The following is a 26,907-nucleotide window of genomic DNA, read 5'->3' as shown; positions in this document are numbered from 1 at the left end:
ATAACTAACTAACATTTTCACTTGGATCTATAACCCATGTAATTTACATGGCCATAGCAATGAGCCTTGAGAAGATAAGGGTCAATTGAAAATGGTTGTAAATACTGCCAGAAAATAATTGTCACGAGAATCTAAGAGAAAGACAGTAGAGAGATGGAGGCAGCTAGTTCTGCATCTGAAGTGTGTGCAATGCTGTTTATTCACTACAAATTGTGAAAGTTGGGAGTCTGTACTCAAATTGAAGAGGCAAAATATGTGTGGGTTTAAAAGAGTTTGGAAGATCTACCCCCTCCTTTTCCCCATAACACAGCTAGGAGAAAGTTGATTTGGAGATTAAGGGTTACCTGTTTGGGAAAAGAAAAAAAATCTGGTCACCAGGAGTCAAATGGACCTTGGACTGATTCTTGATGAATAAAATGTTCACTAAATTAAAGAATATCTGTGGCATTGGATTGTTAGTCATCACCATAGTTACATTGGTGATCTTTTCTGTTCAGAACAGACTTCCAAGGATGTTGAAGGATTTGAGCTATAGGGACAGGTTGAATAGGCCGGGGCTATTATCCCTGGAGCACTGGAGGCTGAGGGATGACCTTACAGAAATTTATAAAATCATGAGGGGTGTGGGTAGGGTGAATGGGGAGTAGGGGGAGTCCAAAACAAGAAGGCAGAGGCTAAAGGTGAGAGGGAAAAAATATAAAAGGGACGTAAGGGGCAACCCTTTCACGCAGGGTGCTGTTTGTATGGGATAAGCTGCTAGAAGAAATGGAGGTTGGTACACTTACAATACTTAAAAGACATCTGGATGGGTATATGAATATGGAAGGTTTAGAGGGACATGGCCCAAATGCTGACAAATGAGACTTGAATTTAGGATATTAATTTATTGATTCTTTAATGTTGCTTACAGATTGTTATTTTAAAGGTCTGTCTTGTGTGGTCATTCCACACAGTCACTGGAAATTCAAGTAAAAGTATTAAAATTACCAAACTTATAATAAATTTGATTTGGCTTCCTCCAACATCTGTAATTGAGCTATTGAATATTAAGGGGAAAAAAATCACAGTATTAATCCTTACCACCTGTTTACAATGTAGGCATACTTAATTAAGCAGTTTTGTTTTATTTCCTGTTATCACTTCCAATACCTCTTCAAAAGCTACATTCTAGTATATTCTCAGATTACAATCACTAATGATAAGTATAGTCCACTCGCTGCTTCACTGACTGAGATTGGTTAAGCTGGCACACCAAATTCATTGATTTTGAATTGTAGAATCCCTATGGTTCAGGAAGAGGACATTTGGCCCATTGAGATTGCATTGACCCTCCAAAATGCATCCCACCCAGACCTATTCCTTGACCCCATCTCCACCTAGCCTACACATCCCTCGATACTACAGGGCAATTTAGTGTGGCCAGTCCATCTAACCTGCACATCTTTGGACTGTGGGAGGGAGCCAGACCACCCGGAGGAAACCCACGCAGACATGGGGAGAACATGCAAACTCCTTGCATAGTCATCCAAGGCTGGAATTGAACTCGATTCTCTGGCACTGAGGCAGCAGTGTTAGGTGCTGAATCACTATGCTGCCTTTGGGACCATGAAATGCGCAAACCAGCTGCCAAATTTTCCTACAGTTAGTTTTATTATATTAGGTTGATGCAAGAATAATCCTGTTTGGTGTGAGGAACTGCAAATTCTTGTCTGAAGTACAGTCTAATATTCTACATGAAACAACCTGACTGTACCTCTTAATGCACTGAACTTTTTTTTATTGTACGGGCAGGTTATGTTGAACATGGAGAGGGCATAAATAACTTCCTCAGTCTAACATTTAGGAATATTAAAACTGTTGTCTTGGGCACAGGTACAAATGTTGCTGAACATTGCCACAATTTTTGTTTTAGTTTGATTTTCAGCATCTACAGTATTTTGCACTTCTGTAAATCGCCTTCACTGATTCAAGCCTGCATGGTATAAATATTCCACCTGTGTGCCTGTTAGTGTTATGCTTTGCTACAGGCTGGAAATGCACTCTTTTAGAGATGGTTGTTCTGAGATTAATCCAGGCCGAATCATGTCTTGAGACATTTTAAGCTCTCATGTTTTTGGTGGCCGTCTTTATTGCTGCTGCAATGGTCTCTAAGAGTTGGGCAAAAGCAAAACATGAAGCAAGTATACTGATCTGGACAAAGCCAGTCTAGTATTTGTTTATTGAGATAAGTGAATATTTATATTAGGGGGTTGACCTAATAAGACCCACTCCAGATCAAATTATTTGAAACGGTCTGTGTCGTGAGTGAACACTTCCACTCAATAAAATTTTCATCCAACGCTTGAAGGATGTTTTTGGTTTAATATCTATTTGATGCAAAATGTAACGTTCTATGTTCTGTGTTCAAAAACATGCCTCCAGGGAGAGTATGAATCATGTCTTACCATGTTTAATAGTATTAACAGACGAAATGGTAGAGTATGACCTCCACATTTCTGCTATAAATCTGATATGGGGAATTTTTGATTTGGTGTTGGTGTTTTTAGTTTGCAAAGTATCTGCAATTCTGAACTATGAACCATGTTTTGGACTTGTTTGATTAGAAGATGAAACCATTGATAGAGTCCCTTCTTTGTGGTTACTTGCTTATGAGGTTTAGATCACACAAAAAAAGAGAGGGGGAGTGAGCCTGGTGGTGCAGGCTCGAAAGGCAGAATGGCCTACTCCTGCACCTATTGTCTATTGTCTATCACTTCAGTTTGCTTTTGGGTACCCTTTATTTGGAGACTAATTGTGGTGGCTGCAGCTGAATGATCTCCCATGATAATTGTACCTTACATGTGGACATACAAGTGAGAGAAAAATTAAGGTAATATGAGTAGATGTCATTTTGTTGCTTACTCAATACTTCCGTATGTGTGGTGATAAGATGCTTGCAAAAATGTTCTCAATAATTAGTTCACACAGATGTTGGACTGCTTCTATCCATTTCATAGGTATCTCCCTGGTTTGACTTCTGCTAATGCTCTTTCCATGCACTTAATCAGGACATTGGCAAGGAAACCTGTATGTTAGTAAAGCTTTTGACAAGGTCCCATGGGAGACTGATTGAGAAGGTTAAACTGCATTGAATTAAGGGAAACTTGAGATGGATCAGAAACTGGCTTAGTAATAGGACACAATGAATAGTGGTAGAAGGCTGTTTGACTGAAGGGAGGCCAATGTCCAGCAGTGTTCCGCAAACATCAGTACTGGGATTCTTGTTGTTTGTTACATACATAAATTAAATTGATGAAAGTGTAGGGGATTGGGTGGGGAGAGGGTATTAAGCAAATTTGCACACTAGGCTAAGATTGGTAGAGTGGTCAGTAGGGAAGAAGATAGTTATTGGCTAGAAGACGTTATAGATGGGTTGGTCAGATGGGCAGACCAGTGACAGCTGGTAATTAACCATGATATATGCAAGGTAATGCACTTTGGAAGAAGGAACACGATGAGAGAATATTTTAATGAATGGCAGCACCCTGAGTAGCTTAGAGGAACAGCAGGATCTTGGGGTAATTATTCATGGTTCTCTGAAGAAGGCAAAGCAAGTGAATAGAATAGTTAGGTATATGCTTTCATCAGTTGTGGCATGGAATATAAGAGCAAGGAGGTAATGTTGGAGTTGTACACATTGGTTAGGCCACAGCTGGAGTACAATATGCAGTTCTGGTTATCGCAGTGGGTGGCATGGTGGCTCAGTGGTTAGCACTGCTGCCTCTCAGCACCAGAGACCCGGGTTCAATTCCCGCCTCAGGCAACTGTCTGCATGGGTTTCCTCCGGATGCTCCGGTTCCCTCCCACAGTCCAGAAATGTGCAGGTTAGGTGAATTGGCCATGCTAAATTGTCTGTAGTGTTAGGTGAAGGGGTAAATGTAGGGGAATGGGTCTGGGTGGGTTGCTCTTCGGAGAGTTGATGTGGATTTGTTGGGCCTAAGGGTCTGTTTCCACGCTGTAAGTAATCTAATCTAATCACTAAAGGAAGGATGTGATAGAACTGGAGGGGGCATAGAGAAGGTTCACTAGGATGTTGCCTGGGTTGGAGAGAGTGAGCCAAAAGGTGAGACTACATAGACTTGGTTTGTTTTCTTTAGAGCAGGCTGGGGGGGGAGGAGGAGGTGGGAGAGAGAGAGGGGGGGGGAGGAGGAGGGGGGAAGGGTAGCTAGTTTCCCTTGTATGAGGGGTCACTCATGAGAGGATATAGTTTTAGGATAAGGGGCAAGAGGTTCAGAGGGGATTTGGGCCAAACCTTTTTACTCAGTGAATGGTGGGAATCTGGCATGCACTACCTTGAAAGGTAGTGAAGGCCGAAAACCTTACAATCTTCTTTAAAAATAAATGGATGAGCACTTCAAGTGTCATAACATTCAAGGATATGGGAAACCTGCAGGAAATTGGGATTAGTGTTGTTTCAGTGATAGTTTTGTTGGTGCCGACTTGATGGGCCAAATATCCTTTTCTGCATTCTCTGCATATGCCTATCTAATCTATCAATCTATGGACCTCATGGTCATTACCTGTCACAACTTTTGGTTGATAAATCAGTACTCCTCCACGTTGAAAACCACTTGGAGGATGCACTGAGAATGGCAAGGGCACAGAATGTAGCCTTGGCAGGGACATGGATATCCATCAATAGATGTGCCTTAAAAGCATCACTACTGATTCAGCTGGCTTCGTCCTAAAGGTCATAGCTGCTAGACTGGATCTGTGGCAGGTGGTGAGAGAACCAACAAGAGGGTGGTTTTTTTTAAAAAAAAAACTGTGACCTGTTCCTTGGCAGTTCACCTGTAGCAAAGTTCAGACAGTGTTGGTGAGAGTGACCACAGCCACATCTTAGTGGAGATGAAGTCCAACATTGAAGATATCCTCCGCTGTGTTTGCGTCATTGTCACCCTGCTAAATGAGACAGATTTCAAACAGTTCCGGAAACTCAAACTGGTGAGGTGCTGCAGTCCGTCAGAAATTATATTCAACCAAAATCTTTAACCTAATAGCCTAGCATATCTGCCATTCTACCATTACCGTCAAGCCAGGCGATCAGCTGTGTTCAATGAAGGGTACTAAAGAATATAGGCGAAAGTGAGAACTGCAGATGCAGGAGATCAGAGTCAAGATTAGACTGGTGCTGGAAACGCACAGCAGGTCAGGCAGCATCCGAGCAGCAGGAAGATTGATGTTTTGGGCAAAAGTCTGATACAATGATTTTTCTGCTCCTTGGATGCTGCCTGATCTGATGTGCTTTTCCATCACTGTATTCCTAAGTGTTAAAGAATATGGCTGGAGCAGCACCAACAGTACTTAAAAATGAGCTGTGAATCCAGTGAAGCTATAACATATGGATTTCTTCATGCCAAACAACAGAATTAGCAAGAGAAACCTAAGCAAGCCCACATAAACCAATCAGATCTGAGTTCAGCAGTCCTTCTGCAAAAGTTGTGAATGGTGGTAGGCAATTTTAACAATTAACAAGAAGGGAGAAATCACAAATTTCCCATCTTCATTGATGGAGAAGTTGAGCACATTAGTGCAAAAGGCATGGCTGAAGATTTTACATCCCTCTTCCACCAGAAGTGCCAAGCTTTTCCCTGAGGTACCTTGCATTAAAAGTGTAAGTATGGAACCAATACATTTCACTCTGGTATCAAGAAAGAACTGAAGGCTATTTGGACATTGCATATGCTGTGGGACCTGATTAGTATTGAGGACCACTCTGCTCCTGACTCATTACAGCTTCATTCACATGAGCAAAAGAGCTGATTTTCAGATGTGGAGTAGAGTTGGTAGCCCTTGTCATCAAACCAGCATTTGACTTGAGAATGGCATCAAGGTGGTCTTGCAAAACTGAAGTCAGTAGGAAGTAGAGAAAGTTGTTTGGAGTCATATCTAGTGCAAAGGAACATGGTAGTTGTTGGAAATCAGTCATCTCAGTCCCAGGCAGGAATTCCTCCAAGTGTTTTAGAATCAACCATCTTCAACTGTTTCATCAATGACCTTCCCTCCGTATAAATTCAAATCAGAATTAGGAATATTTGTTGAGAATTGCACAATGTTCATCATTATTTGTGACGATTCAGCTACTGAAGCAGTTTTGTGCACATGTGCAGCAAGATGTGGACAATATATAGGTTTAAGCTGACAAGTGACAAATAAAATGAATTTCAAAACAAATTTGCTACAAACTCAGTTTAGGTTAGAATATTGGCATGAGGGATGAAAGGTGGTAAAATGGTGTTGAAATATGGATGAACATGATTTAATTGTTCTCTCAAGCAACTGTTCATTTCCTCCTTTTTTGTATTCTTGTCAAATGTCCTGATGAGTGCAAGGTTAAGTGTTCTTAAAATATTCATTTTCTTTTGTGAATATTCCTTTTCTAGCATTTGAGGAACAAATGAGAATTCTGGTAAACACCAGAGACTAGTCTCTTTGCTGTAAGGGAACTTTTTTTTAAAAAAAGACTGCTGAATCTGCAATGGATGTGTACTTTTGGTAAAGAAGAGAAAGAAACTTATGTTCGGAAGGAAAGCTTCTTTACTGTAAATATTTTAATGATTCTTTATTTGTATTCAAGTAAAAATTGCTGTTGACAGTTCTTAATTGTTTTCTTACCATAGGGAAAAGACAAGAAGAACGGAAGTCGGCAAGTTGACACCATCTCTCCATTGGTGGAAGACATTTTCTCGTGGCCAGGCCCAAAAACTATTAGTCTACGACGAAATTCACAAGGCTTTGGATTTACGCTGAGACACTTCATTGTCTACCCCCCAGAGTCAGCTGTGCATACCAATATAAAGGTTAGATACTTAAAATAATAAGCAGCTCTTAGTTACTTTCCAAAACTATTTTGTTGAAAACTTATATTTCCTTTTCATTTAGTATTTTGATTGAACAGAGTTATGTCAATAACTACAAATCTGATTAGAATTTTAAGTTGCTGTGGACAGCTTTTAAGCAACTTAATGTAATGTTGAAAATTGTGTTAACAAGTTGTATGCACTGAGATAGGAATGTAACGCAAGTCTGTAATGGTTGTAACACAAGTTGTATGTCAACCTGTGCTTCGACGTTGAAACCTTTTGTAATTTGCGGTTGTCTTAAATTAATCCTTCATTTAGCAACAAAGTGATGCTTGCATCTATAGCATTTCAAAGCTTTATTTAAATACATTAAATATTTTTGTGGTTCTTTAAAGCTTAAGGATTTTACTAATTGTGAAAAAAAATTTCCACTTTCTAGTTGAAGGTTTAGTTGCTTAAGTTCACCCTCTTAAGGTGTCATACACTTAACTTAAGCCAGGATATTAAATGAAGGTGTCAGTTGACTTTCTTTTCTGGTCTTAGTATTTGTAAAAACTGGCATCCATGGTAGGTAGTGCTCATATCAATGAATCATTTCAGAATATTTAATATGATCTTTCTTTTCAACTGCAATATATAGGTCTATTGGAAAGTCCTTTGTTCTTTTAAATGTTCACAATTGTAGTTGTATTTTTGATTTCTGTTTTAGATCTTGAGATGTCAAAGCTGAGGGCTGCGTGCTTCAAATAGGAAAAGAATTGCTTCCTTAATCATGCAGCTGCTCAATTTTCTGTTAAAAGAGAAATGTTCTGAACTTGGGAACAAAGATATGCCATTTAGCACCTCCAGCTACAATGGCTGTTGATTCTGTCATGACCCTTCTGCAATTTAACCTGTTTTTGCCATATATACAATGATCCCTATAATTTATCCAAATCTATTCATTCAGAATGAAAACTATCTTCTGATCTAGCATTAACTACCATTTCCAAAAGGGTGTTTAACTCTTATAGAATCATTTCTAAGTTTCCTCCTGAATAGTCTGGCTCTGATTTCCTTTGGATGATTCCTTTGTGGTTTAGATTCCCCAGCCACTTGAAATAGTTTCCCACTATGTACGTAATCTGTTCTTCTTACCAGATTAAGTTTCAATTACAGTGGAACCTCGATTATCCGAATGGGATGGGCGGGCACTATTTCGTTTGGATAATCCATTATTGGGTTAATCGATTAAATGCCTTTCCTCTGGGGCTTGGAGTTTTTAAAGTCTGCTCACCTTTCAGGAGGTAAGGCAGCATGACAGCGCACAAGACCCTGCCCCAACACACTCTGTCTGACACCGCTCCCTGCCCCCAATCCCATCTGACACCGCCCCCCCCCGTCTCCACGTATCGCCACCCCTTGTGCAACACCCCTGTCCCCAACTCTGTCTGACACCACTCCCGCCCCCAGCCCTGTCTGACACTGCCCCCTGCACACACCTGCACACTCTTTGGGGCAGCTGGACTGGACACCAACAACAAGACCGCTGCAGTTGCCTTTGTGAGGTAGGTCTCCAAATAGCATGCACGCACACAACTTTTTCCTGCAACCTTTTGACAGGTTTCGCATTTGCCCTGTTCAGGACAATGCTGGAAAGATTATTTGGGGAAGGGGGATTTAGGGTACACCCCTCTGGAACTCCACGGAAAGTGTGGGGAGAAAGAGAGGGTGGGAGGTCAGTCATTTGGAGACGGTGCCTGTTTAATCCCTGTAAACAAATGACTCGATGACTGTTAGAAACACGTCTGATGTAATGTTTCCATTGGGACCTAGCGATCTCCTTCGGAGAATCCGATTTTTGGATAATTAGTATTCGGATAATTGAGGATCCTCTGTATGTGCAGTTGACTTTTTAACTACTCTATGAAGTACTCTAGCAAGCCACTTTGTAACAAGTACTGTGAAGTCTAAAGAAAGGAATGAATCAGATGGGCTGTCTGACATCAAATAACGCACTGGAAAGGAAACCCAAAATTCACAAACCCGACTGCCCCAGTTGACCCATCGTCTCAGCCCACTCCTGTCCCACTGAACTTATCTCTGGACACCTTGACACTGTCTTGTTCCCCTTGGTCCAGGACCTCCCCACATACATTCGAGGCACCACCCACGCTCTCCACCTACTCCATGACTTTTGTTTCCCCGGCCCCCAGTGCCTCATCTTCTTCACCATGGACATCCAGTCACTGTACATGTCCATCCGCCATGGTGAAGGCCTCCAAACCTTCTGTTTCTTCCTCTCCCGCTGACCCTACCAGTACCCCTCCACCGATACTCGATTGGCTGAACTGGTCCTCACCCTCAACAACTTCTCCTTTGAATCCTCCCACCCACTACAGACCAAAGGGATAACCATGGGCATCTGCATGGGCCCTAGCCTTGCCTGCGTCTTGGTCAGATGCATGGAACAGTCCATCATCTGTGGTTACACTGGCACCATTCGCTACCTTTTCTTACAGTCATCAACGTAGCTTATCAATGACACCTCATGCTCACACGAGGTTGAACAGTTCATCAACTTCACAAACACATTCCATCCTGATCAATTTCACCTGAACATCTTGGATACATCCTTCACCTCTCAGTCTCCATTTCCAGTGACCGTCTCAACACTGACATCTACTTCAAACCCACTGACTCCCACAGTTACCTCCAACTCAACACTGCCCTCTTGAACTATCCCAACTGTCCATCTTTCTTTCCACCTATCCGCTCCACCCTCCACTCTGATCTATCACCATCACCCTCCATCTGCATCTACCTATCGCTTTCCAAGGTACCTTCCTCCCCCCCACCCCACTATATCCCACATTCCTGATGAAGGGCTTATGCCCGAAACGTAGACTGTCATTTTTACTAACACCTGGAGGCCAATGTTGAAATGAGTGCTGTCTCACATGCTAATCAAGGAACAGCCTGACATAATTGTACTCAGAATTGCAACATACTGTTGCACGGAGTAACATTTCCTCTCACCATACTTGAGTTGGTTGCTGAATCAGAAAGCCACCATGTTGAACACCACTTGAGGAGGCACTGGGGACAGCAAAAATGCTTTGAGTGAGGAATCTTTTGTCATTACCAGGAGTGGCTTAGCAGCATCCTACGGACCAACGTGGTCAAATTCTAAAAAGGACATAGCTGTTATACTGGGTTTGCATCAGGGAACCATCAAGAGGGAAAGACACACTTGATCTACCCTCAACAGTCTGCCTCCTGCAGATGTCCCTTTTCACGACTGGATCAGTAAGAATAGCTGTTGCGCATCAGAGCCAAAGACCCATTTTCACTTTGAGGATATCATTGCCGTGCTAAATGGGATACACTTTGAACAGATCTAGTAGTTCATAACAGGGCAATCATGAGCTGTGGTGGGCCATTAGCAATAGCAGAATCATATTCCAACACAATTTGCCACAATCTTCAATTGGAAGTGCTGAGCAGATAATTCACCAGCACCACCATCTTCACTCACCAGCATCGCAGATGGCAATTTTCAATCAGATTCATGCAGTGATATCAAGAAATGACAGGAAGCACTAGAGACTGCAAAGGCTAAGGGCCCTGACAAATGTCCTAAAGATTTATGCTTCAGAACTTGCTGTATCTTTGTAAAGCTGTTACCTAACAGCTACAAGACTGGCATCTACCAGTGGAAATATGGAAAATTGTTCAGGTATCTCCTGTACGTGCAAATAGATCAAATCTAACCCAGCCAAATACTATCCTTTCAATATACTCCCCATTAGTAAGGTGTTGGATGGTGTCATCAACAATGCTATTAAATTCCATTTAGCAATTTCCTCTACCTGACACTTTGGGTTCCTCCAAGACCAATTAACCCTTAACCTCATTACAGCCTTAGATCAGACATGGACAAAAGAGCTGATTTTCAAAGATGTGATGGCCGTGACGGTCCATGACCATCAAGGCTACACTTGATAGTTTGTGGCATCAAGGAATGCTTTGCAAAATTAAAGTCACCTGGAATCGTGAGTGGGCGAATGCAAGTAAACCTGGCACAAAGGTAGATGTAGTTGTTGAGGTCAGTCAACCAACTCTTGGACCTCTTGTCGGGAGTTCCTCAGGGGATCGTCATAAGGCCAAGCATCTTCAGCTGTTTCATCAATGAACTACTTTCTATTATAAGATCAGAAGTGGGGATATTTGCTGCTGATAGCACAATGTTAAGCATTATTAAGATACTGGAGCAGGGCACCCTAGACAACAACCAGGTTTGTGTAAGCAAGTAACATTCGTGCCACACAAGTGCCAAGCAATAGCCATATCCAACAAGAGAAAATCTAATCATCACCCTTGATACTCAACAACATTACTATTTCTGAAGTCCCCACTGTCATCATCCTGGGCGAGACTGTTGATCAGAGGATGCACTGCAGAAATTCACCAAGCTCCTGCAAATAGCATCTTTCAAACTCATGGCCACTACCATCTAGAAGGACAATGGTAGCAAATACATGACAACACCATAACTTGCGAGTTCTCCTCTAAGCCATTTGTCTTCCAGACTTGGAAATACATTGCAATAACCTTCAGTTTTGCTGAGTCAAAATCCTGAAATTTCATCCCTAATGACATACAATAAATGGATTGTAGCAATTCAATTGATCAGACCACCACCTTCTAAAGGGAACTGGAGGTTGGTCAACAAATGCTGGTCCAGCCGGCAATGTTGACATTCCATGAGTCAACAAAAATAAATGAACAAAAATAGTGGGACATGGTAAACAAAGCCACGTATGGGAATTCCTAGAGGCCTGGCATTCAAACCGGAACTCCATTAACAAGCATATTGATTTGGATCCCATTTACCAGAAAAAAACTGGAAGTGATATCACCCACCACAACAGACCAAGACTGATTAATAGCAAGCGGGACAGAATACCAGCGCTTTGTCGAAGGCTCGCTGTTACCTAGATGAAATTTGAGTATAAATCTACCAGCTCAGCAAGCAAGTTTACAACTAATAAATGACTCTTAAAATGAAGTTGTATTTACGATAACTTAGAAATTATGTAATCTTGCCTTGTATTTTTAGCCTTGGGAGTCCATGTATCATTCTGTTTGTTCTACTCTTCATTCCTTGCAAGACCAATATATCCGTCCGAAGATATAGAACTCAGCTCTGCAGTGTTCAAATATGATGCAAAGTCCAGCAGCCAATAGCTCTATTGATCATGTTCAGTACATGTTCATAATGTCATAATGATTCTGTCTCTGGAACCCTGAGTTTCTTTGAGCCTCTATTGTTTCTAGCTTTTCAGCAATTATAAAATGAGTTGTTTATCCTTTTAGGTCCAAAGTAGATTGTCTCATTTGCTTACGTTAAAATTTATTGGACATGGGTTTTTGTTCTTTCACTTAATCTATTAATAACACTTTTTGCATCTGGTGACACTATAATTGGACCAAATCTTTCCAGAAGTTATGCTATTGCTGTTTGAGTTAGCTGATAATTGTTTGTAGAGTTCTAAGTAACTTGTCCTCTTGTCTCACTTAATGATGAAGGTCATGACTTGTAGTTTATGCAAGTCTTCCATTTAAGGAATCTGAGGTCTGAACTTGTGTGGGAAATCCTAGGAAACACACCAGGATAATTTTATGCTGTACTTTTTGGAATACTAATTTATTATTTTTGTGGGCTAATGGAAGTGTAATCTTGGCAGTTTGCTTACAAACATGACTGTTGTTCAATACTATATCAATATTTGTAATTTTTTTTATCAGGATGAAGAAAATGGAAATAAAGGGGGTGAGTATGACTGGTCTTATTCAGGTATAGTTTTGTAATCCCATTCATAGCATTAAGCATTAGTTTTAACATGACATACGATACTTCAACACATTAGGCCCTGAAATTGTGGTTTTCATAGTTGTATGTTATGTATGTACACGCAGGTATATTTACAATTTATTTGCATAAAATGTTTAAGTTCTGTGCATGAAGAAATTTGCACTTCATTTTTGCGGTTACATAAGTAAATATTTGAAGTCTGTGCTCCCCTGCTAAATAGGAATGAATGTTTTTGTTGTCAGGTATTGACTAATTCTCAATACTGCAATTTTGATTTTGAGATAAACGTATTCTTACACAGCATAGTAAATGCTGTGAAAGCTAGAAATCTGAAATAAAAATGTATTAGACATATTTAGGTCTAGCAGCATTTGTGGAAAGCAAACAAACTAAACTTTATCAGATGAACTTTCATAAGTTTTGATGAAAGATCATTGATCTGAAACAATTAACTCCTCAGTTTCTCCCTCCAATAGGTAGTGATGGACCTAATGAATGGTTTCAGTGTTTTCTTTCATCAAATGCTTATGCTACCATGTACTTTTTTGAGGGTCAGATCAAGAAGCTGTTTAATTTTGTTTTGTTGCATTCACATACCTGCAAATTTTGTTGCATGTACTTGCCATGGCCCAGAGTTGAGCTGAAGTTCACTTTCTGATTACTGAAGAGTAACTTGCACTATGCTTTTTGTGCGCAACGAAATAAGTGACGGAGGGGACATGGTAGCGCAGTGGTTAGCACTGCTGCCTCACAGCGCGAGGGACTCTGGTTCAATTTCAGCCTCTGGCGACTGTCGGGATGGATTTGCACCTTCTTCCCGTGTCTGCTTGGGTTTCCTCTTGGTGCTCTGGTTTCCTCTCACAATCCAAAGATGTACAGGTTAGGTGATTTGGCCATGCTAAATTGCCCATAGTGTTTAGAGATGTGTAGGTTCGGTGCATTAGTCAGGGGTAAATGTAGAGTACTAGGGTAAGGGAATGGGTCTTGGTGGGTTACTCTTTGAAGGGTCAGTGTGGGCGAAGGGTCTGTTTCCACACTGTAGGGATTCTATGTTAGAATCAAATCAACTGACAGAAATATTCTCACCTGTGTACAGCATCATATAGAAACATGTTGGTGAAGATGAGAAGAAGCTGAAAATGTGTTGCTGGAAAAGCGCAGCACGTCAGGCAGCATCCAAGGAACAGGTGAATCGACGTTTCGGGCATAAGCCCTTCTTCAGGAATGAGGAAAGTGTGCCCAGCAGGCTAAGATAAAAGGTAGGGAGGAGGGACTTGCGGGAGGGGTGTTGGAAATGCGATAGGTGGAAGGAGGTCAAGGTGAGGGTGATAGGCCGGAGTGGGGTGGGGGCGGAGAGGTCAGGAGGACCTCCTTCCACCTATCGCATTTCCAACGCCCCTCCCGCAAGTCCTTCCTCCCTACCTTTTATCTTAGCCTGCTGGGCGCACTTTCTTCATTCCTGAAGAAGGGCTTATGCCCGAAACGTCGATTCTCCTGTTCCTTGGATGCTGCCTGATCTGCTGCGCTTTTCCAGCAACACATTCTCAGCTCTGATCTCCAGCATCTGCAGTCCTCACTTTCTCCTTGAAGATGAGAAGAACTCTACTTTTAATCCTGAAGTGATTTTTGTGGGCACCATTTTATCTGTATTCAGAAGCTAGAGAATATTTTCTGTAGCTCCACAGTTTACTCCCCTGTTTCAGCTTTAAGGCTTATCTCTTGGTTCAGCAGAGGAAAAGAAAGAGCTTGCATTTCTACAATGCCTTTTGTGATCTCAAGCTGTCTAAACTTACTCCAAAGCAAGTTAAGTACCTATATACTATAGGAGAAACATGGCAGTTAACTTGTGCACAACATTTTCTATAAATAAGAATTAAGTAACCAGTTAGTTTGAGTTTGGTTTAGGGGTAGATGTTGCACAGAAGTTTTGGTTCAGATGAGCACAGTCTGTTGAAATAGTGACTACTTCTGCTCTAAAATGCTGAAGTTCTGTAAGAGAAGTCTGAATAAAACTAATGAATTCTAAATTGGTCTGTACTTGAGGCTGGCAGCGCATGGATGAAAAAGTTCATTTAAATATGAAAGAAAGATTTTTAATGTATTTAGGAGAAATTTAGCATTTTATAGAACTAAGTAAAAAGTGAAAATGACTTGTAACAGTGTGACATCCCAGGAAAGTTTGCAAAAGCCCAATGTCGTGTGTACTTATTATGTTGTCCCATGAAGTTTTACACACCATTTCCAAGAGGTGTTTTTGATTTGTTCTGGTTGACAATTTCTTAAACAACAGCCTCAAATGAATGATATTTTAAAGAACCAAACAACACCCTACAAACCATTTTTTAAAAGATATTTGATGCCCAAGAAACAAACATCTCTGAGGAGTGCGCTAATTAATGTTCAATTCCTGTTGCAATACATAGCTGTATAAAAAGCTTATTAAACATAAAACTAATTGTGCCTTCTGTTGCCCTAGCCCCCCCACACACACTCTAGACTTTGCTTCCCAATTACTTTTTAGGAATCTTACATATTCATGTTAAATTTGGAGCACATTCAAAGTGACAGTTTTTAAATTGGCACTAAATTTTGCTGATCCCCCTAGTTGCTTTACTCTCGAACTGTATTGAAAAATGTGTTGCTGGAAAAGCGCAGCAGGTCAGGCAGCATCCAAAGAGCAGGAGAATCGAAGTTTCGGGCATAAGCCCTTCTTCAGGAATGAGGAAGGTGTGCCAAGCAGGCTAAGATAAAAGGTACGGAGGAGGGACTTGGGGGAGGGGCGTTGGGAATGCGATAGGTGGAAGGAGGTTAAGGTGAGGGTGATAGGCCGAGAGGGGGTGGGGGCGGACAGGTCGGGAAGAAGATTGCAGGTCAAGAAGGTGGTGCTGAGTCAGAGGGTTGGGACTGAGATAAGGTGGGGGGAGGGGAATTGAGGAAGCTGGAGAAATCTGCATTCATCCCTTGTGGTTGGAGGATTCCTAGGTGGAAGATTAGGCGCTCTTCCTCCAGGCGTCGTGTTGCCATGGTCTGGCAATGGAGGAGGCCAAGGACCTGCATGTCCTTGGTGGAGTGGGAGGGGAAGTTGAAGTGTTGAGCCACGGGGCGGTTGGGTTGGTTGGTGCAGGTGTCCCAGAGGTGTTCTCTGAAACGTTCCGCAAGTCGGCGGCCTGTCTCCCCAATGTAGAGGAGGCCACATCGGGTGCAGCGGATGCAGTAAATGATGTGTGTGGAGGTGCAGGTGAATTTGTGACGGATATGGAAGGATCTCTTGGGGCCTTGGAGGGAAATGAGTGGGGAGGTGTGGGTGCAAGTTTTGCATTTCTTGCATCAGGTCCACACCCCCCACCAACCCAACCTCCACTTTCGGCACCTTCCCCTGCAATCCCTCTCTCTGGAACTGCATGGGCGGCACGGTGGCACAGTGGTTAGCACTGCTGCCTCACAGCGCCAGAGACCCGGGTTCAATTCCCGACTCAGGCGACTGACTGTGTGGAGTTTGCACGTTCTCCCCGTGTCTGCGTGGGTTTCCTCCCACAGTCCAAAGATGTGCAGGGTCAGGTGAATTGGCCACGCTAAATTGCCCATAGTGTTAGGTTAAAGGGGTAAATGTAGGGGTAGGGGTATGGGTGGGTTGCGCTTCGGCGGGTCAGTGTGGACTTGTTGGGCCGAAGGGCCTGTTTCCACCCTGTAAGTAATCTAATCTAATCTTGCATTATCCATATTCTTTAATCTAGTATTTTCTTTAAGTTTCTACTTAAAGGATAGAAACTTTAAACCATGTCATCATTTCTGTATCTTGTTGCAATCCAGTTACCTCTGAAATCTGTTTTTCACAATGATTAACTACATTTATTGCCTCAATAAATATTCTCCATTCTCCCATTGATAGAATTAGTTGCACTCCGCATTGGTTCACTGGTCCAGCTTTGGCATCCAGCTCTGGACATTGGAATGGGCAATGACAGCCTTTTTTTTAAACAAAGTGGTGGCGTTTCTATGAGCTGGAGGATGTTAATTTAACATCTGTCAGTCATTTTCCTGGGAGGGTGGGAGGTACAGCCAAAGATATTTGTTTTGTGGCTCTCACTTGAACCTTTAGTTTTTTAGGAGTGAAATTTAAAATGCCTTCTGTTTTCAACTCCTAGCTTTTTGACTTTCAGTTAGCAAGAGTATCTGTTTGTTTAGAAATTGAGACTTTTTTTTTGTTCACATAACTGGTTTAAAAAAAATTACCTGGTGTTGTATGCTGTGTACATTAAATGCTGTTAACTCTTCACCATCCTTATGGATGATGCAAAAAACTAATAAATGATCTGGCAGTATTTCTTATGCTAGATATCTGAATAGGATATCTAGCATATCTATAGGTATATGGATAGGTACATGGATGGTTGCTTAAGCTAGGATAAATGTTCGGCACAACATCGTGGGCCGAAGGGCCTATTCTGTGCTATATTGTTCTATGTTCTATGTTCAGGGTAAATGCCAGGTTCATGCAGTAACGTCTATGGAGAAGACAGACCATTTCAGTATTTGAATCAGCCAATAAAGTTTGTGCTGCATTTTGTGAGCAGTCGGGTAGATTCTTTCTAAATGGATAAATCAGAAAAGGACCAATGGATGGCACAGTGGATCACTAGGTTGCACTGTTGTCTCACCATGCCAGGACCTTGAGTTCCATTCCAGCTTTGGTCGACTGTTTTATGGAGTTTGTACATTCTCCCCGTATCTGCGAGAGTTTCTTCCGGGCCCTCTGGTTTCCTTCCACAGCCTGCTCATTTTGGACTAAGTGGATTGGCCGTAGGAAGTGCAGGATTAGAGATAGGATAGTGCGCTGGGTGGGTTGCTGTTTGGAGGGTCGGTGTGAACTTGATGGGCCAAATAGACTGTTTCCACACCATAGGGATTATTACATTTGTGATCTATATCTTGTAAAATCTTCTGCAAATGCAGGAAATCAAGTACATATTGAGAGCTCAATTTGCACTCCTTTTTAAGTTATACATCAAACTGACTTGAACATGTGCTGCTGCTATTTTTGTTTTAGCTGGGCCAATATCTGAGAGCTTCCTACTTAACACCAAAGCAGAGCCATTGTCAGAAGAACTGCAATGATTCAGTGAGAGAATCCCCAGAATTCAGAATGGGCATGAAACATTGCCTGACCAGTTACGCTGAAATCTTGTAAATTGTTTTTTTAGATGAAGTTTGCATTCAGAAAAATGAAACTGCAGTAGTGACTTGGAAACAGGTGAACATTGCAATGTTTACCTGCTGATGTCAAGCATCTCAGGGTTTGGTCAACTCCACAGTTTACGGTCTTCTGCAGTTATTCTTAAGTATAGTTTTAATTGCCAGATACTGTATATTTCCTCAGCTCTTTCTGATATGGTATAATTTGCAACTAATTGTTTTTTGTGATTTTCAGATATTCCTATTATCATGACTTGTTCTGTTTTATCATGGTTAAATAATGATATTAGGGCTCAAGAGCTCTAAATGAACCATGAATGGAGGAAAGCACTTGATCAAGATTCTCAATGTTTCACAAGTGTATGGGTGATTTTTTTTTTTAATACACCCAGGGCCCTGTGTAGTAATTATTTCCTCCTTGCATTTGCTGCAACAATCTAAATCTGATGTACATAATATTCAAGTAACTGACTCAAAACTCTCTTCAGTTAGAAAGTCATACCCCTTTCATATGTTCCTAAAAAATATATGGCAAATCATGATTAAAGTGCCAATCTTGAAATCAGAGGGTCAAAGTGGGAAACTACATTTTTTAAAAACAATTAATTCATGGGGGAGGAGGTTGCTGGCTGAGCCAACAATTGGTGTGCATCCCAAGTTGTCCTAACATGCTAGGCGTAGAGCATGTGCAATGGGTAGACCTACAATGCCATTAGGGTCAGAATTCCTGGATTTTGAGCCCAAAGATGCAGAAGGAATGGTAATGCTTTCAAGTCAGGATGTTAAGGGACTCTGAGGGCAACTTGCAGTGGTAATTTCCCATGTTTCTGCTGACCTTGTCTGAGATGAAAGTAGCTGTAGACTTGAATGGTTAAGAGGCTTTGGTAAATTTCTGCAGTGCGTCTTGTAGATGCTGCTACTGAGTGTTGATGGTGGAGTAGTTGTTCATGGATGTGAGATACTGTGGATGTTGGACTCTGGAATTCAGTCAAACAGGCTGTTTCACCCTGGATGGTGTTAAGCTTCTTGAGTTTGTTAGAGCTGTGTTCATCCAGGTAAGTGGAATGTATTTCGTCGTACTCCTGACTTATGTCTTGTAGATGGTTGACAGGCTTTGGGGAGTCAGAAGGTGAGTTATTCACTGCAGCATTTCTAGCTTCTGACCTGCTATTGCAGTCACTGTATTCATATGGTGAATCCAGTTGAGTTTCTGGTCAATGGTAATGCCCTGGATGTCGACAGTAGAAGATTCAGTGATAAGTAATGCCAATGAATGTCAAAATGCTATGGTTAGATTGTCTTTTACTGGTGAGAGTCATCACTTGACATTCATATGGTGCAAATGTTGCTTACTACTTTTCAGACCAACCCTGAATATTGTCCAGGTTTTGTTGCATTTGAACATGGACTCTTAGGAGCCACAAATGGTGCTGAACATTGTGCAATCATTGGTGGCCATTCCCAATTCTGACCTCTATGATGGAGGGAAGTTCATTGATGAGGCAGCTGAAGATGGTTGGGCTTAGAACACAACCGTGAGGATTTCCTGCTGAGAAGATCTGTAGCTAAAATGATTGACGTCCAGCAACTTTAATCGTCTTCCTTTGTGCCAGGTCTGAATCTAACCAGTGGAGCATTAGAACATAGAACATAGAAAAATACAGCGCAGTACAGGCCCTTTGGCCCTCGATGTTGCACCGATCCAAGCCCACCTAACCTACACTAGCCCACTATCCTCCATATGCCTATCCAATGCCCGTTTAAATGCCCATAAAGAGGGAGAGTCCATCACTGCTACTGGCAGGGCATTCCATGAACTCACGACTCGCTGAGTAAAGAATCTACCCCTAACATCTGTCCTATACCTACCACTAATTGGACACTGATTGCATTGACTCCCGTTTTACTAGGGTTCCTCGATGCTAAACTCTGTCAAAAGTGGTCTTGTTGTCAAGGGCATTCACTCTCGCGTCATCTCTGGAGTTCAGTTCTTTTGTCCATGCTTGAACCAAGACTGTGAGGTAAGGAGCACAGTAACTTTTGCGAAGATTCATAGCTCAGATCAAGGTTCTGGATGTAGGTTTGCTTGCTGAACTGGAAAGTTCATTCCCAGACGTTTCTTCACCGTACTAGGTAACGTTTTCATTGGGCCTCCGGACGAAGCACTGCTGATAATTCCTGTTTTCTATTTATATGTTTGGGTTTCTTTGGCTTGGTGATATCCTTTCCGGTTCTTTTTCTCAGGGGGTGGTAGATGGGGTCTAGTTTGATGTGTTTGTTGATAGAGTTCCGGTTGGAATGCCATGCTTCTAGGACTTCTCGTGCATGTCTCTGTTTGACTCGTCCTAGGATGGATGTGTTGTCTTAGTCGAAGTGGTGTCCTTCCTTATCTGTATGTAAGGTTACTCATGAGAATGGGTCGTGTGTTTTTGTGGCTAGTTGATGTCCATGTGTTCTGGTGGATAGTTTTCTACCTGTTTGTCCAATGTAGTGTTTATTACTGTCCTTGCACGGTAATTTGTAAATGACATTAGTTTTGCTTGTTGTCTGTATAGGGTCTTTCAAGTTCATTATGTGCTGTTTTAGTGTGGTGAGTTTGTGGTCTACCATGATGCCAAGGGATCTCAGTAGTCTGGCAGTCATTTCTGAGATGCCTTTGATGTAGGGGAGAGTGGCTAGGGTTTCTGGACGTGTTGTTTTGTCTAGTATTTCCTGGTGGAACTCATTGGGGTTGGTGATCAAGTGCTACTTAACACCACGTTTGATGACACCTTTTGTCATTATAGTAATGTTTCAGTGCAACTGGGCAGTAACTGGCTGAGTTGGGTTTGTTCTGCTTTTGTGTACAGGACTTACCTGAAATGTTCCACATTGTTGGGTAGATGCTAGTATTGTAACTGTATTAGAAGAGCTTGGCTAGGAGTGTGGCAGCTTCTGGAGAAAATGTCTTCACTACTATTGCCAGAATGCTGTCAGACCCCACAGCCTTTGCAATATCCAGTGCTTTCAACTGTTTCTTGATATGCGGAGTAAATAAATTTAGATGAAGACTGGCATCTGTGATGCTGAGAAATGGATCATCCACTTATCGTTTGTGACTGAAGATTGTTGCCAATACTTCAGCCTTATCTTTTGCACTGATTTGCATTAAATGCAGGCCCAGCTAGTGATGCTCATGCCCCACAAATGAATAAAACATGGGCTGGCTTTACATTGTTGTTTCTAGTGTCTTTGATGCCATGTGATGCACCAATAAATGATTAAATGTTGGGCATGTGGCAGTGTGATAGTACAGAGACACCTCTGGGTTCAGGTACATAATTCTTTGAAGTTTGCATCGCACAGAGATCAGGTGGTTAAGGCATTTACCATGCTTGCCTTCGTTGCTTAGACCTTTGAATATAGGAGCTGGGACATTATGTTGAGGTTGTGCAAGATGTTGGTGAGGCCCCTTCAGGAGTACTGTGTTCAGTTCTGGTCACTGTGTCTACTCTGCCATTCAATCATAGCTAATGTGCTCCTCACCCCCATTTTCCTGTCTTCTGTCTATATCTCTTCAACCCGTTATCAATTTCTTAAAAAACTGTCTTGACCCTCCTTCCCAGCATCCACCAGATGTAGGATGTTGCTGGGAATGGAGGATTTGAGTTAAAAGGAGACGCTGGGACTACTTTCACTGGAAGATAGGAGGTTGAGAGGTGTCCTTTTATAGAGGTTTATAAAGTAGTGAATCGGATAGATAAGGTGAATAGCAGGAGTCTTTTCCCTAGGGTAGGGAAATTTCTAGACTAGGGGGCACATTTTAAGGTAATTCTTGTGTGGCTCGTGTATGGGATGAACTTCCAAAGGAGGTGGTGGATGCATCTACAGTAACAATATTTAAAAGACATTTGGATAAGTACATGAGTAGGAAATGTTTGGAGGGATATGGGCCAAATGTAGGCAGGTGGGTCTCGTTTAGTTTGGGATTATGGTTGGCATGGACTAGTTGGATGAAACAGTCTGTTTCCATGCTGTTTGACTCTAAGACTTTGGCTGAGTGGCTTGCCATTTCAGAGGGCAGTTAAGGGTCACCCATATTGCCATGGGTCTAGAGCCATATGTGAGCTAGACAAGGCAGTTTCTTTCACTAAAAAAAAATTAGGTAGGTGTTTTTGACAGTAAACTTGACCTACTCTTAAGAAATACGACAGGGCAGGTAACTGAATTGTCAGTGGAGGAGCACTTTGGAGCCAGTGACCATAATTCTATTCGTTTTTAAAATAGTGATAGAAAAGGATAGACCAGATCTAACAGTTGAAGTTCTAAATAGGAGGAAGGCTAGTTTTGATGGTATTAGGCAACAACTTTCAAAAGCTGACTGGGGGCAGATGTTCGTTGGTAAAGGAACAGCTGGAAACTGGAAGCCTTCAGAAATGAGAGAACAAGAATCCAGAGACAGTATATTCCTGTTAGGGTGAAAGGAAAGACTGGTAGGTGTGGGGAATACTGGATGACTAAAGAAATTGAGGGTTTTCTTAAGAAAAAGAAGGAAGCATATGTCAGGTATAGACAGGATAGATCGAGTGAATCCTCAGAGTATAAAGGCCGTAGGAGTATACGTACGAGAGAAATCAGGAGGTCAAAAAATGGACATAACACAGCTTTGGCAAGTAGAGTTAGAGAATCCACAAGATTTTATAAATGTATTAAGGACAAAAGGGTAATTAGGAAGAGAATAGGGCCCCTCAAAGATCAGCAAGGCAACCTATGTATGGAATCGTAGGAGATGGGGGAAGATACTAAATGAGTACTTTGCATCAGTGTGGAGAAGGACATGGACATACACTGTGGGGAAATAGATGGTGCCATCTTCAAAAATGTCCATATTACAGAGGAAGAGGTATGGATATCGTAAAATGCATATAAGTGGATAAATCCCCAGGACCTGATCAGGTGTACCCTTGAACTCTGTGGGAAGCTGGGGAAGTGATTGCTGGGCCCCTTACTGAGATATTTATATATGATATTTATATCATTGATAGTCACAAATGAGGTGCCAGAAGACTGGAGGTTGGCTAACATGGTGTCACTGTTTAAGAAAGGGGGTAAGGAAAAGCCAGGGAACTATAGACTGGTGAGCCTGACGTCGGTGGTGGGCAAGTTTTTGGAGGGAGTCCTGAGGGACAGGATTTACATGTATTTGGAAAGACAAGGACTGATTAGGGATAGTCACATGACTTTGTGCATGGGAAATCATGTCTCTCGAACTTGATTGAGTTTCATTTTGAAGAAGTAATAAAGAGAATTGCTGAAGGCAGAACAATGGACGTGATCTATGTGGACTTCAGTAAGGTGTTCGACAAGGTTCCCCATGGGAGACTGGTGAGCAAGGTTAGTTCCCATGGAGTACAGGGAGCACGAGCCATTTGGATACAGAACTGGCTCAAAGGTAGAAGACAGGGTGGTGATGGAAGGTTGCTTCTCAGAATGGAGGCCTGTGACCAGTGGTGTGCCCCAAGGATCACTGTTGGGTCCAATGCTTTTTGTCTTTTGTATAAATGATTTGTATGTGAACGTAGGAGATATAGTTAGCAAGTTTGCAGATGATACCAAATTTGGAGTTATAGTGGACAGCAAAGAAGGTTACCTCAGTCCAACAGGATCTCAGTCAGATGGGCCAGTGGGCTGATCAGTGGCAGATGGAATTTAATTTAGATAAATGTGAGGTGCTGCATTTTCGAAAGGCAAATCAGAGTAGGACTTGCACTCCATGGTCTTATTGTTCAGCAACACTCCCCAAGACCTTATTATTAAGTGTATAAGTTCATAGTTCCTTGAAAGTGGAGTTGCAGGTAGATAGGATAGTGAAGAAGGCGTTTGGTATGCTTTCCTTTATTTGACAGCGCATTGAGTATAGGAGTTGGGAGATCATGTTGCCGTTGTACAAGACATTGGTTAGGCCACTTTTGGGATATTGTGTTAAATTCTGGTCTCCTTCCTATTGGAAGGATGTTGTGAAACTCAAAAGGGTTCAGAAAAGACTAACCAAGTATGTGACAGGTTTGAAAGGTTTGAGCTACAGGGAAAGGCTGAATAGACAGGGATTGCTTTCCCAGGAGTGCTGGAAGCTGAGGAGTGACGTTACCGAGGTTTATAATATCCTGGGAGGTTAGAATAGGATCAATAGACAAAATCTTTTACCTGGGGTGGGAGAGTCCAGAACTAGAGGCATAGGTTTAGAGTGAGAGGGGAAAGATATAAAAGAGACCGAAGGGGCAACTTTTTCACGCCGAAGGTGGTGTGTGTATGGAGTAAGCTGCCAGAGGTGGTGATACACATTGGCACAATTACAGCATTTAAAAGGCATGTGAATGGGTAAATGAATAGGAAAGATTTAGAGGAATATTGGGGGGGTGGGGGCATCCTCAATGGTGGCAATCTGAAACATCTGCTCTGCTGGGATCTGCATCACAACGCAGGTGAAGTGGTGCTTTTGTCCTCCACACAAGTTATTTAGGAAAAATTCTAGAGTTATACAGTTGTGAAATCATTATAGGGGAATATGGGCCAAGTGTTGACAAATGAGACTAGATTAGGTTAGGACATCTGGTCGGCATGGACGAGTTGGACCCAAGGGTCTGTTTCCATAGTGTACATCTCTCTGACTCTTAATAGGATTAATCAACAAGGCAGCATTGGTCAGGGTTAGCACAAATTTGTTGGAGGGAGATCCTGTCTGACTAATTTAATTGGGTGCTTTGAAAAGTTGAGGGTAGTGCACTTGCAATGGTTTACGTGGATGTCAGTAATGCCTTTGAAACGGTCCCACACGGAAGGCTGGTCCAGAAGGTAAGCACCCATGGGATCCAAGCATTGGCAAACTCTATCCAAAATTGACTGGCAAACAGGATGCGATGTGAGATAGTAGAGGGTTCTTTTTTGATTAGAAACCTGTGACCAGTGATGTACCACAGGGATTGATGCTGGGACCTTTTGCTGTTCGTCATGTACATTAGTGACTTAGATGTGAATGTAGAAGGTATAATTAATAAATTTGCATATGACACAGGAATTGTTGATTATTGAGTAGGATGATCTCAGGCTGATATTGATCAACTGGTGAATTGGCGGATCTCTGACAGATGGAATTTCATCCTGACAGGTGAGAGGTAATGTATTTTGGGAGGCCTTAAGGATTTACACCATGGATGGAGGTCCTTTGGGAGTCCTGAAGAACAAAGGGACCTTAGTGTACAAGTCCATAGAGCTGTGATGTCAGCATGTATTACCATGGTGGTGAAAGCAGACATGGTGCTTGCCTTCATTGCCAGGTCACAGACTGTAGGAGTAAAGCAGTCTTATTATGACTGTATAAAACATTGTTTAGACCACAGATGTAATACTGTGCACATTTATGGACATCACACTATCAGAAAGACGTGATTGCACTGGAAAGGGTGCAGAAGAGATTCACTAGGATGCTGCCTGGAATGCAAAATCTCCATTATGAGGAGAACATGAGTAGACTGAGTTTGGGTTTGTTTTCCTGAAGCAGAGGATGCTGAGGGTGGCAGAGGCAGTGTCTGATTTGAGGTATACAGAATTATGAGAGGCATAGATAGGGTAGATCGTGACAATTGTTTCGCCATGGCAGATGTGTCTAAGACCAGAAAGCGCACGTTAGGAGATAAGTAGTTTAGAGGGGATATAAGGAAAATGATTTCACCCAGAGGGTGGTAGAGGGTTGGAATGCAATGTCTACATGGGTGTTGGAGGCAGGTACTCCAGCAATATTTAAGAAGCATGTGGATGAGCACTTAAACTGGAGTCAAAGTGTGGTGCTGGGAAAGCACAGCAGTTCAGGCAGCATTCGAGGAGCTTGAGAGTAGACGTTTTGGACATAAGCATTCATTAAGAATGTGGAGGGGGAAGGGGGCTGAGAGATAAATGGGGAGTGGGCGTAGGGTGGGGGCAAGGTACATGGAATGGTGATAAGTGGATGCAGATGGGAGGCGATTGTGATAGGTTGGTGGGGAGGGTAAAGCGGATAAGTGGGAAGGAAGATGGATAGGTAGGTCAGGTCAAGAGGGAGGTGCTGAGTTGGAGGGTTGAATCTGGGATGAGGTGGAGAGTGGGGAGATTTGGAAACTGGTGAAGTCAGTGTTGATGCTGTGTGGTTGTAGGGTCCCAAGGCAGAAGATGAAATGCTCTTCCTCCAGTTGGTGGGTGGCTTTGATATAATGGTGGAAGGAATGTCCAGCATTTCCATGTCCTTTGTGGGGCGGGGGTGTGAGGGGGGGTGGGGTCATTGAAGTGGTTGACCACAGTGTTTTGAAGATGTGGGTGTATTGTACATTTTTAAGAGAGTTAAAAGCTAGCAGAACTACCTGACAGCACCAAGTGTTCTGAATAAAAGAATGCAACATGTGACCCAGCAGCTAGAGTAGCTGGTTGCCTGGAGAAAAAACAAATTTGCATTAGCCAATTAAATTATACCCCCAAAAAATACCAAACTCCAATCAAGTTTGAATTTAGTATATTGACAATATTAAAATCTGATGACACAATTCGATGCTTTGGGGGTATAAGACTGGGAAAGATTGAACAGTTGAGAGAGAGCTGCCAAAAGACCAACAGATGAATGCTTCTAGTAAGAGCTCCGAGATGTACCTGTCTGGAGAAGGAGTTTGCACAGATGTTTTTTTTAAAAAAACACATCGACACTGACTTGGAGAGCAAATCTACCAAGGAAGATGCAACAGCTGGCTGGTTTTGAAATTTGAATTTTTTTGGTAAATGTTACTTGGGGTTTTTATCAGATTATTATTATAGAAAGGAAAGTAAAAAATAGGTTAGAGGAAGGAATTGTAAATAGTTGGTAAATTATTTCTGAAAGTATAATAGAGAATAAAGTTGTTAATTTTTACTTCAAATAGTTCTTGGCCCCTCAAATTTTCTCACATTACTGCATGGGATAAATCTTTTCTGTGTTGCTGGTTTAAATTAAGCAGGAGGGTTTACCCTGTGTCATAA

General features: G+C 42.0%; 1 protein-coding gene across 2 annotated transcripts in view; it reads left to right on the top strand.

Annotated features, from left to right (window-relative positions):
• The window catches only part of LOC122550041 (rho GTPase-activating protein 21-like), a 253,474-nt gene that overhangs the window by 95,502 nt on the left and 131,065 nt on the right, over nucleotides 1-26,907 (top strand). For both annotated transcript variants that reach the window (XM_043690469.1, XM_043690471.1), the window contains exons 3-4: nucleotides 6,660-6,839; nucleotides 12,633-12,657. In XM_043690469.1, the coding sequence (XP_043546404.1) occupies nucleotides 6,660-6,839; nucleotides 12,633-12,657 (205 nt within the window). The remainder of the gene's footprint in view (nucleotides 1-6,659; nucleotides 6,840-12,632; nucleotides 12,658-26,907) is intronic.

Source organism: Chiloscyllium plagiosum, chromosome 5 (assembly GCF_004010195.1).
Source record: "Chiloscyllium plagiosum isolate BGI_BamShark_2017 chromosome 5, ASM401019v2, whole genome shotgun sequence".
NCBI lineage: Eukaryota > Metazoa > Chordata > Chondrichthyes > Orectolobiformes > Hemiscylliidae > Chiloscyllium > Chiloscyllium plagiosum.
Note: the sequence above shows the minus strand (reverse complement) of the source record. Positions and strands in the feature narration are given on the sequence as shown.